The sequence below is a fragment of the Spea bombifrons genome, chromosome 4, assembly GCF_027358695.1.
Source record: "Spea bombifrons isolate aSpeBom1 chromosome 4, aSpeBom1.2.pri, whole genome shotgun sequence".
Classification (NCBI taxonomy): Eukaryota; Metazoa; Chordata; class Amphibia; order Anura; family Pelobatidae; genus Spea; species Spea bombifrons.
Window position 1 is genome coordinate 41,651,666 of NC_071090.1, and position 18,775 is coordinate 41,670,440.

Sequence of the window (18,775 nt, forward strand, 5' to 3'; positions counted from 1 at the left end):
GAACTTGGCCAAAATACTGTACATCTGCAGGTTTGAATTTGTGTGCTGTTAATTTATTTAATATGGCTAAATATCATGTCATTGCTGCCCCCAAACGTGTCACGGAGTGATGATGGAAACTGTTTTCTGCAGCAACTATATTACTGAGTGCATTTGGTCGAGTGTTTTATTTAATATTGGCAGTTAAAAACATAATTAGATGAAACAATATAGTTACAAATACGTACATAATATATATCTCCATATAATATAAAATGTAAAAAATATACTTAGTGTTATAGGCGCTTATACTAAGCATGTATCCCAAGGATATTCAAGTTTTACTTCCAAATTGCAAACCATCCTTTTGAGAAGGCGGATTTCTGCACCTGGCATATACAATTACCCTTATTTGGGTGGTCACAAATACATTTGTTCAAAGAATTTGGGCAAGAAGACAGGGTGACATTGTCAAAATCGCACAATTCAGAAGCTGATCTGGGGTTCTTAAGATTTTTGGGAGGCTTAACCTATAAGAAGCTTAAGTGGATTAATTGCTTCCAAGAAAATAGAATATGCCAGGACGTGTGCTGTGTAAATTAATCAGAATTGAATTTTAACTTCTACTACAAACTGACATCTCATGGGTTTTCTCTCTCACAATAGGTAAATGCAACCATTGTGTACATATAGAAGGTATTTGTACTTCGACGTGGACACCTTTCCAACTTTCAGGGTTAATGTTACATTTTCATTTATTCCTCATTAAAAATAGAATAAATCATCTATTATTACAGAAATAAACAAGCCTTTCCATGTATGAGAAATTCCTGTCGGGGGGAAAAAGCAGTACTCACTGTATATATTGAGTGGAATACGATCGCTCTGCAGTAACAATTGGAAAGGAGCTATTTTAGTAATGCCATAATCCATTTTCAAGTTCTCAAAAATGTTATGGTATATACAAATGCCATAGAGTGTAACTAAAAATAATCCTAGTCATTATTATTATTTTCATCGATTTCTATAGCTCCATCATATCCTGTAGCGCTGTACAATAAGCGAACAATATATCAATGTGGACTTTCCTCTCATTCAAACAAAGCAATTGATTATGGAGAATAAACCAAGGCAAGTCCAAGTTGCAATATGAGAAATAGAACCAATGTGTAATTCATTTGTAGCTGCAAGGAAACATAAAAGCTCGGTAACAAGTGAATATACTTGGCGGTATTAAATGTAATGTGTATTTATCTAGGTTTGGGTAAAAGAAAATTATCAAATTACTACAAATTACTACTATGTAATATAAGTATGGCAATGCCACACTTGAACAAATGTTTATCGAAAAGCAAATACATTTATGTTGCATACTTTTTTCTCCAGAGACTGGATAGAATATCTGATATTCATAAATGGTGGTTGGTTTGAAGAAACCAAAAATAATTTTATATTCAGTAGGGTATGTAGCTTGATGGCAAATTTTAAAAATGGCAGAGAATTTGCATATGGAATGATAATTTTCCCTTCCAGCACTTTATAAAATGGTGGTGGATGTATGGTATGGTTTATTTTGCTAAATGATGGCATCATTTTATGTATGGACTTTTCTTGTTTCTTTGAGAAGCAGTATAAATCACCAGCACAGGAATTCATTCTAACAATCAGGCTGTTATTTAAATGGAGATCCATATAACTAAGTATGTGGCTTTAAGTGGTGGCACATATATAACCAGCGACAGTCCTAGGGACTCTTGAGTACTAAGAACTGCAAGCTGTATTACTAAAGTGGCAAAATCAACCAATGAAATGGGGAAAATGGTTAAGGGCAAATGCTTGACATTTTTAGTTAGGTACTTTAGAAGAGACTGTTTCTTTGTATGGTATATTTCTGGAATTATCATCTTAATTTATTATTATTAGATAATAAAAATGTCAGAACTTTACAGGGTATGACAAAACTAGAACTGGAACTGACAGACGAAACAGTCCTTATGAGAGCTCATTTGAGCAGCGCCCTCCTCACCTGTTGTTTCTGGATGTCATCTTGTTATGCTATATATTAATTTTTATCTCCTGTCTACCCTTTGTACAGCGCTGCGGAATCTGATGGTGCTATGTAGAACAATAAAAAATAATAAAAATAATAATGAGTCAGTTTCATCTCACAACTCACATATGAATGTGTTGCAAAATAATTAACACAAGAATACAGAAAACGTAGCACACACTAACAAGTACATAAATTGGGGAGCTGCAGAAATGAGAGAGCACACACTCAACAAATACATCCTGCAAAATATTGGGCATTCTTTCACACTATATGGCCATATGTTGCACAGCCCACCACTATGTCAAGATACCCCAATCTTGGCAAGTCCTAATCCTGGAAGGACTGGAGGTGAATCAGTGGGACTACGTGCCTTTTAACCCACTGAGACTCTCCTGCAATTTAAAGCCCTGTCTGGGCACCATTAATGAGGCATCTGTGTGGCAGGTGGGGTGCTTAACCCTAAAGTCAGAAATCTGCAAATATACACAAAAAATACAAAACGGCACTCACACCTACATGTGGCAATGTAATGTGATGGAATCCCCAATGTTTTCCCCTTTTTTGGTATATTTTTAGGTCCTGGACAGATTTCAGACTTAACACTCCTTCCACCACTAAGGTGCCTCATTAATGGTATTCTTACTTTTTGTTAAAAAAAAACAATAAGCACATTTTACTGCAGCCATTGCCTGACATTTTTTCAATACATTGATATTTGTGTTAAAATGTAGCCTAAACACTTTATTTGAAAGGAGTATTGCCACACATATTAATCCATATATATATATATATATATATATATATATATATATATATAAGCATTGCAAAACAATTTTGTGGCCTTGAAACACTATATGACATCATTTTATATATGATTTTATACATTCAAAGCTATTATCTGCATATTTTTCATAAACTCCTTTAACCATGCAAATGCTGGAAGGATGTGTTCTCTCATATCTGCTGGAAATCAACATAGTATGCAATATCATATAATATATGATGTAGAGTCATATAATATAAGTAATATAACGCAAAATATAATAATTGTTAAAAACACAGCTGTCTATCATGTAAGAGCAAAGGCTGGTTTTCAAACGGCTGCTTTTTAGAATAATTCTTTTACCTGATTTATTACACGGTGAAAAAATTAGTATCAGAACAGTTTAACATCTCATAAATGTACGTTTGCTATAATGTAATGGCAGTATGCTAAATCAACTAATCTCATAAATCTGTGAATTTCATAATCACCATGTTATAATTTATGTTACTCTATAAGCATTTTGCTGATTCAGAATTTTGTGCAGGGACGCTGAAAAATGACAAAAAAGCAGGTTGTGGACATAAAAACTGAAAACAGATCTAAAGTCGTTAAAACCTTCGGAGGAAAGAATACAGCGACATATCTAATAAGGTGTATTTGCTTAGCATTCTACAGTGTGCAATTAATGCTTTGTCTAAGTGGAACAGCAGCTTCAAAACAAAGGAGCTTTTAGGATCCTACGACAGATCAAAGGAGATCAGTTTGCATGAACAGGGAAGCCCAGCGTTGCCCTCAGTTATTTAAAGGGTTAATAAGCTGGGCACACCGAAACCGCACAGAGGCATCTTAATATGACACCTTATCTTATGTCATCATCCGCAATTGTTATAAAAGGATAATTCAGCCTTTAGCAGACTAAAACATGCCAGTGTGCGTGAGCATGAGAAACTGATACAGACAAGGAGTTATCATGCATCACTAATGAGGAAATCTCAGCCAGAGAACTCGCTAGCAACATTTCCAGAGCCCCCTGAAGATTCGACTGCTTAGGTTTTTGTCTCTGGCTCTTGAAATGATAACGATTTCAATCCAATGAGCAGAATAAAAAGCCTCCAAAGCAATTTCTTTTTAAGATGCCATAATAGACAAAGGTCAGTTATTTGGATGCAATTCCGGCTCCGAAGTTAAACTGAGATGAACATTGTGGGAAATCTCCAGTTGATGAAACCTGGGAGCACTCTGTTCTTGTGTATTTTACTGCCCTGGTTCATAGGTAAGTTGTCAAAGCCAAAAATTGATGTTTCGAGAGCCGATTTACAGCTTTAAACGTAGAATGTTATATGTCAAGATGGAATGTTGTGTTATATTTATGCATGATTGTTTTAATCTTTCTTAAAAATACTAATGTTTTATCACACAAATAACAAGGTTTCTCACAATATGTTGATACTCAGACATCCCTTTAGCGAGCTATCACCTTTAGACACTGGGCAGCTAAATAGAAATTAAACTGCCACTTCTTCTTTAAAGAAACAAGTGTTTACTTTTTGTACTGATGAAATCTAATTACATTTTTTATTTCTAGGGTCCCTCTCATCACCTTCAACTCCGAAAGAAACAACATCAAAGTAAGTGTATGATTTATCTCATTTTGGCTGAATCCAGTAATTATAGAACACAATTTGAGAGATGTATTCGCTAAAGTCAGAGTTTGCAGGAGAGATGCAGTTTCAGCATGTGTTAGAAGGGGCAACCCTGGTGAGTTTCTTTTGCAAGAAGAGGTAAAGTTGCTCTGCACAACGAATGCATAGTTAAATCGGTGAGAATTCTTGAAGGTCGCCTTACCCGATGGATTCTGCTCTATACAGGGTCAGCGCAGCTCTTCTTGCCAGAGATGCTCAGCAGGGTTAGCCCTTGGCGATGTATAATAACGAATAAAGCATAATTAGAGCTGCAATTCTCAAGCAGACCCTCTTGCATTAATTAATGACATGATTGCAAATGACTTATTTGATTAGGCTGGAATAACAAGAATAATGGATAATCTTGTGGCGTGACAGTAGTTCTACACAACACGATTCCATGCAGAATGCAATTTGAAGGTTATTTGTTTGATAGATTTTTTTGTTGTCATACTAAAAAAACAATATCTTGAGAATGCATTGTTATTGTGTTTAGAAATAGAAATATTATTTTCGGTGTTTATTTGCATTTTATGTACATCATAAAATGAAATCAATAATATGTCTTGGCAAATGGACCTTGTGGCCAAATGCTTCGTGTAGAACATTTCTGGAAGGTTTTCGGACAACAAAAATGTTACAAAGTCTAGTTAAAATGAAATAGAGGCTGACTTTGTCCGGAGCCAACAAAAAAAAAATCCAAGGTGCTTTCCAAATGCAAGCAGCTCATTCTCCAGCTCAGAGATCTGTGAAGCTCTCGTCAATTGTGAAAGATGAGATTGTGCACATACAAGTTACCTTTTAAATGTTAACCCAAGAAAGGCCTCTTTGATAGGTGATGGAAATCAGAAAAAAAACCTCTTTCCCCTAGGAATAGCTTATTCAGATTCCTCCTAGACCTTTCAAAATACAAGATACTTTTTGTTTTCTTCCAGAAACGGGTTTAATGCAATTCGCCAGAAAAGAGATCTCTTAACAGCAGAGGTAGGTTATACCTTCGAGAGAAAAACTTGCCTCTGAACCGAGTCTTAGGCATACAATGAAGCCTTTGTCTCGTGACGGAGAAAGGTAAAAGCGCGGGCAGGATCAATCCCGTTTTTGATACCTGCTTTGGTTTTCAAACTTCGACTGTCTCACTTAGCCAGCTGTTGAAATCTACTTCACTCTTCCTATAGATCTAACATTGGACCAGAGAATGCATCACATTGTTAATTGTAGCTATTTTCATAGCCTTGAATATATTGTGTCTGATATTAAAAAAAAATATATATAATACAGCTAATACAACTAAGAAAGTGTGTGTTTTGGGGTAAAATTTACAAAAGATTTACCCTACTTTGTTGAACACCATATAAATACTGGACTTATATAATAATAATTATTATTATTTAGAATACATTTTACTTTAATGACAGATATTACTTAATTTCACTTAATTTCATGTGTTTAGACATTTTATTAAAAGTTGACATTGCATAAAACAAATCTTTATTTGGAGACCATCCTAAATACACAATACGAGTTACCCTTATAAACAAAAACGAATTGTTGCTGAGTTGGCATTTTTTTTTAAGAAATACAAATGTTACTGATAAGCTGGCTGCCTTCCTGTAAGCGTGTATCTCAGGATTTTCTTGTGTGTGTCATCAAACTATAGGTTGTAGAAGTTCCTTGTCACAATTTTCTAATTCACTAGTAGATTCATTCATTCAAACTGTCAGTGCAAACAAACACACAAAGTGTTTGCTACATCTTAGGTGGAACATAAATATATATAAAAAAATTTTTTAAACAATGTTTCAAATATAATCATGAAAAATATTTAATGCAGTAGGTATCAATAAAAAACATGTGATATTCAGATAGCTATGGAAAATGGCCACTCACTGATATTATTGAATATTATTTATTTGTTTATCCGATTTTGCTGTAACAGGACTATGGAACACCCTTTTCCAGAGCTCGGATTCATCGGGTTCTCACAGAAGTCCAAATACCAAAAGAAGGCAAGTGCTGGCTTATTTTACATCAAATAGAGACTTATAATATACCTGCAAACAAACCTGGTTTCCTGGTTATTGACCTTATTAGAGTCATCCAAATTTCTAGAACACCATAACTTTATTCTTTTTATGTTTACGTTTTGTACCTAGGCTTTCTATGCATGTCACTGTGTTGCTTATTCAAAATGTTCAAAATGTTTGATAATAACATGTATCTAATAATCTTAATTTGCATTTAAAATGGTTTTGATAATGCAGCTACAAACTATTTGATTTTCTATAGATTCAAGAAGTTCTCTGAAAAAATATGGGAAATATCACCTTGTATATTATTAAAAAATGAGCAAACTTTTTATAGAACACTAGCAGATTCTGCAGTGTTATTACAACAGTGAATTTGGCCGATAACATTAAAATTGACAATATACAATATTGACAATAACATAAACACACTTTGAGAACTAATGGTACAGCAGAACAGATCCCTGATCTAGTAAGCCTACCGCAGTTTTGGTGTTTCATACAAATTAATCGTGATCATGGTTCATATGGAAGACAGTATGGGATCAACTAGGACTCAGATTAGACTAGACCTACATCAGGAGCTTCAACGGCAGTTTGATAGATAAATCTCACGGTGAAGAATGATCCACTTGGTAGATCTGTTCAAAGCCTGGATTGCTTTGGTGTTGATAGAGTCTATGCAATGAAGGACAGTGAGGGTTATTTTTCAGGTTTGTCTCCTTTGAAAATGTCTCAGGAATGATTCGATTACTTCCTTTATTCCCTTAATATAGCAAGAAATCAGAAAACAGACACTCTACAATGTATTTGCTTTCCCGCAGATTCCTGCCCTCATGGCTGCCTTAATGGAGCAATTTGTACGGAGGCTGGGGAATGTGACTGCGAGACCTTTCAGGCACAAGGACGCAGATGCCAGTTTGGTAATTGTTACACAAACCAGCTCGCTTCCAGAGTTTTTTTGAAGGATATTTAGCTACCAGATACATTTGAAGATGGTTTGTTTAGGGGAGTTTTTCTAAGACTTAAGACGAATTATAATTTTATTAAGTATATTGAGGCATCCTGATGCACTCTTTTTGTTTCTAGAGTACAATTTCAATCATTCACAGAAAAGTATAGCTATATTGAGTTTAATTCCCTGAAGCAGGAAAAATAGGCATTATACAGGGTCAGCTCAACCTTTCCTGCAGGAGAAGCTGATTGGGCCCAGTCCTCTATGATGTAAAGTGAAGTTGATGAGTTAAAAAAAAAATCTCCTGGAAACTCACTTGCAGATTCCCCCTTTATTGAATAACTTACGTTGAGTAAAACATTATAGTGGGAAGACTTGATAAAGGTCTAGATAAGCTGTTTGGCAGGTCACGTTTTCCGCATAAGCCAGTAAGAGACATTTCAAAGAATCAGAATAATAGCAGGTATGGAATATTCATTTGTTTGTGCGTCATGGCTACTCATTGCAACGTATTTGCTAAATTTCCTTAAATATTGCATTGTATGGTTATTGATTTCTCATATTATTAGCTTGTAGCAGTTTTTAGCCATTTTGGAAATTTGCAGTGACTAACACAAACCTAATAATTACTCATCCTTACCAATAGTCTTGAAACATTTGGTTGAAAAAATCTTTACTTGAAATCTTTTTGGCACCTAGACTACGCCATTGTTAATTGTTTACTTGATGCTAGGGAAACACTGGTTTCGAGATTTTATGATTTTATGTTGCTTGCACCAAGTTTCTAAAATGTGTTACTATTTTTCATAGTCCCAAACACAGGCAGAGACAGAGATGGGATCTGCAAATCATGGGGCCAGTACAATTTTGAAACATTTGATGGCATCTACTTTTATTTTCCTGGAAACTGCTCTTACATTTTTGCCAGGGATTGCAGTGAAACAGTGCCTCTTTATACTATTTGGGTATGTGTTTGTTTTTAGTTATAGTTTGTGAAATATTATATATCTTATATAGTCTTATTATATCGTGCTGTTAAACATAAGGTTTAATCAACACAACAGTATAGACCTTGATGGCTACTAAAAAGACATTTTTCTAGACAACAAGGAACTCTCAGGCTTACTACTTATTGTGTCTGAATAATGATAATTAATGTGTGTTACATGCATACTGTAAGAAAACATTTGAATGATTGGTATTGAGACAATGTTTAATGGTCTTCTATAAGAGATCGAAGGATAATTCTTATTTACAGCAGCATCAATAAATGAAAGTTTGAAATGTAAATTCCATAGTCAATTTTGGCTGCCCAAATTCTTAAGCTCTTTTCTAATTTTAAAGGTTCACAACAGTCCTCACTGTGATGGTTCTGTGTACTCATGCCCACGGTCTATCAGTATGTTTTTTTCAAGCCAAGAAGACATTACCATCTCTGGGTATGAAGTGAGAAAGGGAGGTATACGGTAAGGAATCTTCTAAACACATGCTAATCGTGTATTTTTATCCTTTAACAAAAAGTGAACAGAAGAAAAAAAAAATCTTAATGAAATCAATATTTGGTGTGACCACCCTTTGCCTTCAAAACAGCATCAATTTTTTAAGGAACTTGGGAGGTAGATCCAAATGTTTTGGAAAAATAACCGCAGTTCTTCTGTGGATTTAGGTACCCTCAGTTGCTTCTCTCTCTTCATGTAATGCAAGATAGACTTGATGTTGAGGTCAGGGCTCTGTGGGGTCGTATCATAACTTCCAGTATTCTTTACTCTAAAGATAGTTCTTAATGACTTTGACTTAATGTGTGGGGTCATTTTCATGCTGCAGAATACATTTGGGGACAATCAGATACCTCCCTGATGGTATTGCATGATGGATAATTATTTGCCTGTACTTCTCAGCATTGAAGAGACCATTAATTCGGTACAAATCCACATCAAAACTCAATTTGCAGAAATGCAGCCCCAAACTTGCAAGGAACCTCCACCATGCTTCATGGCAAACTGCCTTCTGCTACAACCAAATATTTGCAATTTTAAGTCCAGGGCACCTGCTGCCATTTTTCTTCACCCCAGTTTTCAGGAATAGTTGAGTCGCTTGGCCTTTTTTTCTACATCATGACTTTTTGGCTGCAAGTCTTCTATCAAGACCAATTCTGACCAGACTTCTCTGGACAGAAGGTGGGTATACCAGGGTCCCACTGTTTTCTGCCAATACAGAGATGATGGCCCTGCTGGACATCAAATGATTGCAAAGGGAAGTAAGCATGATGTGTCTCATCTGCTGAACCAAGTTTCCGTGGCTGACCACTGTGTTTGCGTTCCTCAACATTGCCTTTTCCTTTGTGCCTGGGAGAGACCTTGATATGGTATAACTACCTTGTGTCTTGTTGCTGTGCTCAGCCTTGCCATGGTGTATGACTTTTGACATTAAACTGTCTTCACCATCATTACCTTGTTAGTAGGTTTGGATGTTCCTCACACAATTGTATTCCTCCTGAACACTCTCCATTCAAATATTTCATGGACATCGTAAGACAGACATAAAGTTACATTTTGCGTTTGGTTGTTACTAAGATGTGTTGTAATGTTCATATATTTGGCAGATTGTTGCTCCCCCAGACCATTGAGAACGTCTTCATTGAGAGGCTGGCTGATTACATTCTCGTAAAAACGACCTTTGGATTCTCCCTTGCGTGGGACGGAGGCTCGGGGGTATATATTAAACTGACAGAAGATCATAAAGGAAAAGTCTGTGGCCTGTGTGGAAATTTTAATGGCAATTGGTCAGATGACCTGATAATCCAGCACAGTAAGTTTAGATGATGGCAGCTGGAGTGAGTTTTAAGAATATTTTTGCATTTCCTCAGAACCCCAGTGTTTGTGTAAAATGGACGTATGTTTGAAAGCAAACCTTAGCTTGTATTACTGTCTCTATTTCACTTTACTGGTGACATCCGAGCAGGCATGAAACCATGAACTTCACTGAAGAGAAAGTAAACTCTTTGTAGGGTTTTCAGAACCCCGGGGTATTCATTGATTTCACAATGGTTTAAATTGATTTTGTTGGTTTTAAAAATAACAATAGTGTAATTGGTTACTAAACAGTATAAAAAATCAAGGAAGGATTTCAACTTCTTATTGTTACCTAATAATTACCTTCTCAAGAAACAATATTTCTGTGAAAACCACTAAAACTGAAGCTTCTTTGCAAGTTTACTGTTCAAGTGTGTTTTACTTTCATTGCAGTTCAGCAATGTGCCAAACTGGTATTCAATTATTACTAATCCAAACAAATAAAACTGTGACAGGAACCACTGGGAGACATTAGTCGTAAACATATTGTCTGTGGGTATTTAGTTTAGCATTAGAAGTATGATACTAACTGGAACGAGTACATGGAGATAAAACCAGAAACGAGTTGTCTTCTCTTCCTGTGCTAATACTGCACTTTGATGTACAGCAGGGGAATTTACAGAAGATATTGCCATGTTTGCAAACAGCTGGCACATCGAAACCCCAGAGGAACCCACCTGTGTATTGACTGCCCCTGATTACCCTAACCCATGTTCTCATGAAACAACTCATGAGGTAAGTCAACATCAACTTTTAAGTGGGTTGTATGGGATAGGCACATCAAGAGAATTTGCAGGAGAGTTGTGGTTTGAACTCTCCTTTCATTATGAGTTGTTATATTATTATTCATTATGAAGGGCCAAAGCTAGCAAGTTTATCTTGAGCTGGCCCTTTGTCATGCATAACTCAATTTGTAAGAAACTCTGTGATTTCTATGAATTATATACATTGGGCCATGCTCTTCATGCGGTGGCTGGCTCTTTATACAGCAATGAAAAGTAAAATAAATGAGCTGGAACATAACCGCAAACTGTCCTGTCAACACTCCCTTTAGTGATGAAACCCTAATATGTGATTAATGATATAGGTTTAGACTCCTTATTTCCATACATTAATTGCAGGATATTGCTTTGTCAAGTGGATCTGTAACTTGTTATTGTTAAAAGATAGCATTTAGACAGCACTTTAGTGGAATGGGGCAACAGTCCGAGGGGTAACCCTGTAACCTTAAGTGCGTTTCCTTTTTTCTTTTATGCTAAATACTAAATACTTCCCAAAATAATTATACTGATTGACAAACAAAACAAAAGCTATTGATAGTTTTAATCAATTGGTTTAGAAATGATAACTGTTACATGACAATGACAATCCCTTTAACTAATGTGCAAGGAGGTTACTTATTTCCATGTAGCCATAACATGGGATAATATAAGAGTAGTGCACTGTTAATGCGATATTATGTGAATTATGTGAATATTCCACGTATGTCTCTGTGATTTATATGCAGGATGTGTTCGTCAAATGCCAAGTATTACTACAGTTCCCTTTTCTGAGTTGCCATGAGACTATAGATCCATATCCTTATATCGCCAGCTGTATGAATGACCTCTGCAAGTAAGTGACAAACTTAAATTGAGATGTTCTGCTGCATGGAACATATGTAAATAGAACTTGAAAGAAATAAATCCCCTAAAATTATGACCTAAGAGGTCCATAATGTGTTATTACGTATTAGAACAAGCTTGAGTGTATTTCCGAGTTTAGGCTCTCATGGTTTTAGGCATGGGTTTCAGGCCTGTATTATTTGCACCATATTTTAAAGCTGATTGTTAAGTATATTTCATATTTCAAGTATGAAGACAACCAAGATAGATGGGAATAAATTAATTGCTTAAACATGTGAAAAATCGGTAACACGATGTATGGTGCTTTGGTTGGTGGCATGTCCTCCAACCAGCCTTGATGAAATAACTCTCCAACGTTATTCTTCATGGATCACTTTCTTTTAATGATTTTATGATTGGATCAACTTTGTTTAAAAAAGTTGTGGGCTCTTTCCAAGTAATCAACCTGTTTTTTAATGTGTAGAACATGTAGTAAGTAAATGTATTACAGTTAAATACTCATCATTTTATGATTTAATTGCACGATATATGACTTTCATTCTTAAAGATTATGCTATATAAAAACATTTTTGTGTACCTATTTTGTGTGTCTTTAGACATGATGATGAAGAAACATACTGTCATGCTATAATGGAGTATGCACGCTCATGTTCCCATTCTGGTTTCCCAATACGTGACTGGAGGGATGATTTTCCTGCATGCAGTATGTATGATTTTAAATGTTACATATTACTATGCACGATCCGATGACTTTCACTATGCATAATTAGTACATGTTGAATATATATATATATATATATATATATATATATATATATATATATGGAAACAGTTCCAGTCGCTATAACAAACACTGGCCATGGATTTGGGCTGTATCCATAGACAGGTCTTTTAGGTGACTCTGTGACCTACTCTTTATTTAGAACATGATCAATGCATTTATAAACATCATTTAATTTACAAATCCATTTTATAGTAGTTCTATACACATAAATCTATACACATTATTGTGACTTTTAAGGCTGTGGTATACCCATTACCCAGCAAACATTCTGAACTCTGTAATAAGAACGACAGGAGAGGAAAAGGGACATTTGGATTTGGCCACAAAAAGGTACTATCCCTCCTAAAAATGGACAATTGGGAGGTATGCAGTTTTAAAAACTGAAGTGCACGCAGTTTCTAAAGGTCAAAATAATGAGGCCACAAACTGAAAGGTGACATAACCTCTTTGGCTCAAATATATCAGCAAAATGTTATTTCAATTTATATATATATATATATTCTATATATTGCAGATGAAAAGTGTGAAGACAACTTCGTTCACCGAGACTGTATTAGCTGTTGTCCACCAACTTGCACGTATGAAAAAGAATGCCTAGGAAGCAACCTGCATTGTCTTGATGGCTGTTACTGCCCAGATGGTAATATTTTACATGCAAATTATATCAAGCCATGTATATTGCACAATGCCAGGCTAGCTCAGTGGGTATTTTTACTGGCTGGGGAGGATTGTTTGTTCTGGGACATTTAGGATTCCACAACAAACATGTCAAAATACCTGAGTAGGGATGCTATGAGTGGTGAACAGGTGGAAAATAAGTTATGGCACCTAATATCTCCAAAATCATATATATTTTTGAAGAATAGAACTTGAAGTTATTCCTACTTTCACACTGCAGGGAACAGGGTATAGATCAGCAATCTCTTGGGTGGCAGGTTACATATACAGTCCCTTAAAGCTGACCTAATGCATGGAGGGATTATCCACAAGGTAACATCCTAAACTACTGCATAAGTAGGGGTCCCTGCCACAGACCACAGCAAACAGGGTGGCATATAATGACTGTGCCCCACATATTGTGAAAAGTGACCATGCTTTATGTACCTTGCGTAAGGCCAGATGAGCATCTGTTCCACTCTGCCTTAAGGTTAGGAAATTAATTATACTCGTACCAAAGGACATCTTACAAATGTTCTGTTCTTTTTGCAAATACCTAGCTTAAAAATGGTAATAAACCCTACTTTGTTTAAATTGAATGTTCTTTACTTGTATTTCATATGTATATCCAAGGTCTTATTCTGGACAATGGCACGTGTGTTCCAGTGAGTAGCTGCCCATGTATCTACCATGGCACAGCCTACCCAGCAGGTTCTAAGGTTGAGCAAGAATGCAGCATGTGGTAACTACTGATTATTATTCTTTGTAAATGCAACAATCACAAAAAGATGAAAAATTGGCTCTTTTCTATTATTAACATATTTCTACTGTTTTAATCTATCATGTTCATAATCCCTTAATACTTACAGTGCCAGTCTGTGCCAGGCAACCTCCTGACTCTGCTAATTTGTTACAGCTTCTTGGATAACAGGTGTACTCTCGGTATAGAAGAGGTCATTTAAGAACAGACATGAGAAAATAGAACATCTATTGTTACTAGACTAGAAAGCTACAAATAATATCAAATGAGTATTATGTGAATCTTTTAGATGCTTGCCTATTTGTGCCAACCATATTGTCATGGTGAACATGGCATGCAAGGTACTTCCTCTGCTTCCATTTATTCTGAGCAGTATGGGAGTTGAATTTCACGACACCTACTATGGTAGGGCTTGCCCTTAGTTTTCACATCAACTGCTTTGGACTGTAATGCTTCCTATCATAATCACTATTTGTCTAGAATCTCATAATATTGTGCAGCAGTTGGAGGGACAGATTTTATTGGGACAACTGATTTTGCTGCAGATGTAGGTCTTTTATGTACTTTTAAATAGCCTTACCGGTCTCTTAATCAGGCATGTCCCTGGGGTTTAAAGCACCCTAGGAAATATGTAGATGAAGGTCCTTCCCGAAAACACATGCTTTATAACATGGGAGAAACCAGGCTATTGACTTGAATATGACATTGTTTCCTGCCTTCTTTGAAGTCGCTTAGCAGTTGCAATGCAGTTTCTGGATACCAAATGGAACTCACTCCATTCATGGCAAGATCTTTTTCATGTAGACAGATAGTTAAATAGACAGATAGCTGTAGCCTTATTAAAATCAGATCTATAAAAAATACTGTAATTACTGTATTATTTTGAACTTGGGCAGTTTGAAAACATTTTTTTTTGTATTTCGCAGTGTTTGTGCTGGAGGTATTTGGAATTGCACTGAACATGAATGTCCAGGTAAATTTCTTTACTTACATTTTGTTGTTGTATAGAATTTGTAAATTTGTAATACAAAAAATTTAAAAATGAAATTGAATATAGTTTAAGTAGATTGGATTAGCTGCTGATATTAAACAAATTTGAAAACAACAAGAATTTGGGTGCAGGATGTCTTCAAGGCCCCCCTACAACTAATACACCCTTCCAGTTGCCACTAACCCTAGGTCCACCCTTAACACTCCAGCACCATATGCTGACACGCTATCTCACGATAACATTACACTCACATACTAACATCATGCTCACAAACATTAACACCTTATAGCATACACATACACATGCTAACACCATACACTCATGCACAGGCATGATAACCCCAAACACCAGCACACGCACTACATGTTAATATACACACTCATTCTAATTGTCTGCCCAGCAGGGGATAATCAATGCTTTTAAAATGCAAACAGATCACCTCTTCCCAGATTTATAAGGTGTAAGTATAGTTAAAAACTATGTCACCAATATCTGACTAAGTATGGTATTTTTCCAGCTGAATGCTCAGTAGTTGGAGACTCTCATTTCACAACCTTTGATGGCCGTTACTTTACGTTCTTGGGCATGTGTCAGTATATTCTTGTGAAAGGGACTGGAAAAGATAAATTTACCATCACCTTGCAAAAGGCGTCTTGTGATCAGGTAAGAAGAGTTCGACAACCTTCTTTTTAAGGCAATAATTTGTAATAATGTTGGTAATCACCAACTTGTTTCCCTGGAATTTTATTAGCTAGTGCTATCTTGTGTTGACGTTAGTTCATTTCTTTGGGGAAAGCTGATTGTGGCAAAAAATTAGGAGATGGGAGATATAGGCAACCTGTATATAACAATATAACCTGTACAGGGGCAGGTTTATTTTTAATTATGAAGCTAAATCTTATTTTCAGCATTACAGATCATTGTGAATAAGACTTAAGTCTGAATGAACTTGCACTAATTTCTAGACTTGTGCAAATGGCATTTACCATTGGTTTTCAGACAACGAATTCCGTTTCCTGCCCATTTGTTTCAGATAAAAATCAGGAGGCGGGTTTTTACATTCGGAATTTTTTGTTGTTGTAATTCACACTCCTTTAGTCTCTTATGATCTTTTATGCTCTGTCACACTTTCATTTAACCACTCATTTACACTCTCTCATATTCTAATTCACTCTCTCTCACGCTTTCTCAGAATGTCCACCTACCTTCCCCGCCGATCGCTTCTGTGTCCCTGTCTCCATGCTGTGCAGCTCCGCTTCATCTCTTGCACCTTCCTGTCATCTTTCTTTATCTGCTTCTCTGTGGACATGACCTTCTGTGAACTACGGCTAAATGTCGAACTTCAAGGCACACTCTTTCCCCTGAGAGTGAACTTTCGCAAAATGGTGGATTTTTCGGGCACATCTTATCCCTTGATTGAAGGAAATGGTGAGAGAGCATGCCTGGAGGCTCCACCCTTTTACCCAAAGTAACATCACAATGAACTTCCCAAAAGTGTAGCGCCTCCGGGCATACCCTCTCCCTGTACCTAAAATCCGGGGAGGGATTGTGTGCGGAAGCTCCACCAACTTGCAGAAGTTCACCGGGAGGTCATGCTCTTTGGCTTACATGCTTACATAGAAGCGGACAAAGAAAGAAGACTTTTTGGAGCAGTGGACAAAGAAAGAAGACAAAAGGAAGAAGACAGGAAAACAAGATGATACAAAATAAGAAGCAGGACTGTGTGGCACTGAGATAGGGACACAGAATCAGTCGGTGGAGATGGAAGGAAGACATTCCGAGAGAAAGTGAGAGAGAGTGAATATGAGTGTGAGAGAGTGTGAATGAGAATGAGAGTGGGTGAGTCCGCGAGTAAGAATGAAAGCACCAACAAAATTCAAACAGAAATTCACAGCTCTTTGCTTTATTTTCATTAGGGGTCCCTAATTTCTGCCCCTAGGGAATAACTTACCCCAATTAGGGTGAAGCTCCTGTGTAGTCCTCTCTTAGATTCTTTTACAATCGGATACAATACTAGATACAATATTCAAATATGTTTAAATGTTTTTTAAACATTGAAAAAAACTGAGAGCTCTTAAGACCTGACATCTAAATCAATAAGTACATTCTGGATAGCGCAGACAGTTTTTGCTTTTTGTATACATTGTACAGCCAATACACTGTTTCTTGCAGCATGCTTACACCTGTTTGGTAGGCCTCGTATTATACATTTATATTATTTGAGCCTGTGACTAGCTTAGCGCACCGACATTTTTTCTTTTCCCTGTTTGCACATATTTGAGGTTGTTGGCTCCTCATCAGTCTGGTTGCAGCTTGCTGTCCAGGTGTTAATAGGGAGGAGGTTTAATTGCACCTCCCCCAACACATTAATAAGGTTTTAGTAGCAGTATAAACTGCTTTGTGTGCCCACTATGTAGGAGGTGAGAGTAGGTTCTCACCCTATTGAGAGTGTGCCTTGACGTGGTGGGTGAGCTTAATTATGCTTTGGCCAATTCATATAACCAAAACCTCTCATTTATATTATGTTTATATATTTGTTGCCAACTTTATTAGGGTAAGAAGCGCAGACAGTTTTTGTTTCTTGTATACATTCTGGATATTAAACGTCTATATTTTTTCCAGGTTTTTAAGGGTCAATAGCTGTATAGCATCATTAAGTTTGTGGTTGGAACAAAGTTAATAATGTAGTACAGGAAAAGTTTATAGTTTTTTCAAAATAGGTTGGAATAACCAATACATTTTGAGAGGGATGAGGGGCTTGTAGGCTGCTAGTTGGATAATTTGGCATTAGATGACAGGCTCAGTGTAATAATTTGGTGTCTTATCAACATATATTACCTGTAGCCAGTTGTCACCAATTCTGCTTCTGAATTTGTTTTTGCCCAGACTTTTCTTAAATATTTTGTTTTTCATTTAAACTTTTCTTTTTTGGTTTTCTTTGGTTTTCCCTATAGCTATTTTTTCCCATAAGAAGACCAAATACTTTCTGTGTTAACATTCAGTCATTCCTTGGATATCTTTTGCATGGTTGCACAAGTACGCGATTCTATTACAACACAAACAGGTGTCTTAATAAGATACATCATTCTTCTGATTGGCAGGGAATGATCTAATTTACTACCAAGCAGATGAATGAAAGCTCTCATTAGACTGGGCAGTGTCCTGCCCATTGTCTTTTGAGGCTAGTGAGAGAACATACAAATAGGAGGCTATCAGCCAAGTGTTTAAAGTGGAGTGAAGAATTTCACTGTAACTAACAAAGGCTCTTTGTGTGGAGCTCCTCGTCTGCCTGATTTGTATAAGTAAGTCCCATAATATTCATTTATACACTAGGGCGTGTGGATCAACAGAATTTAGGAGACAATTTACCCAATAAAGCCCTAAAAAATTATAGTTTACGGTAATTTGTTTAAAATGGCAGACTTGTATCAAATGCATTTTTTTAATGTCAACATGACATTAAATATACTTACAAACATATTCCCACCATAGTTCAAACGTATGCTTTGCTATTCATTTAGAATGTAGCAATATTTCAATGCAAAACCTTTAGTTCTTTAAACAATTTAATGTGTGAACGTCCTTTTGTGGTTGAACTATCACCTTTAGAAAAAGATATATTTGACAAAGAAAGGAATTATAGTGAT

At 36.2% G+C, this 18,775-nt stretch overlaps 1 protein-coding gene across 1 annotated transcript in view; it reads left to right on the forward strand.

Annotated features, from left to right (window-relative positions):
* Positions 1–4,487: 4,487 nt before the first annotated feature.
* The window catches only part of OTOGL (otogelin like), a 64,093-nt gene continuing 49,805 nt past the window's right edge, over positions 4,488–18,775 (forward strand). Inside the window, exons 1-13 of the mRNA XM_053463662.1 lie at positions 4,488–4,556; positions 6,417–6,486; positions 7,329–7,427; positions 8,270–8,424; positions 8,804–8,925; positions 10,062–10,267; positions 10,922–11,046; positions 11,819–11,925; positions 12,533–12,639; positions 13,235–13,360; positions 14,011–14,119; positions 15,064–15,110; positions 15,646–15,791. Of these exons, the coding sequence (XP_053319637.1) occupies positions 4,488–4,556; positions 6,417–6,486; positions 7,329–7,427; positions 8,270–8,424; positions 8,804–8,925; positions 10,062–10,267; positions 10,922–11,046; positions 11,819–11,925; positions 12,533–12,639; positions 13,235–13,360; positions 14,011–14,119; positions 15,064–15,110; positions 15,646–15,791 (1,488 nt within the window). The remainder of the gene's footprint in view (positions 4,557–6,416; positions 6,487–7,328; positions 7,428–8,269; positions 8,425–8,803; positions 8,926–10,061; positions 10,268–10,921; positions 11,047–11,818; positions 11,926–12,532; positions 12,640–13,234; positions 13,361–14,010; positions 14,120–15,063; positions 15,111–15,645; positions 15,792–18,775) is intronic.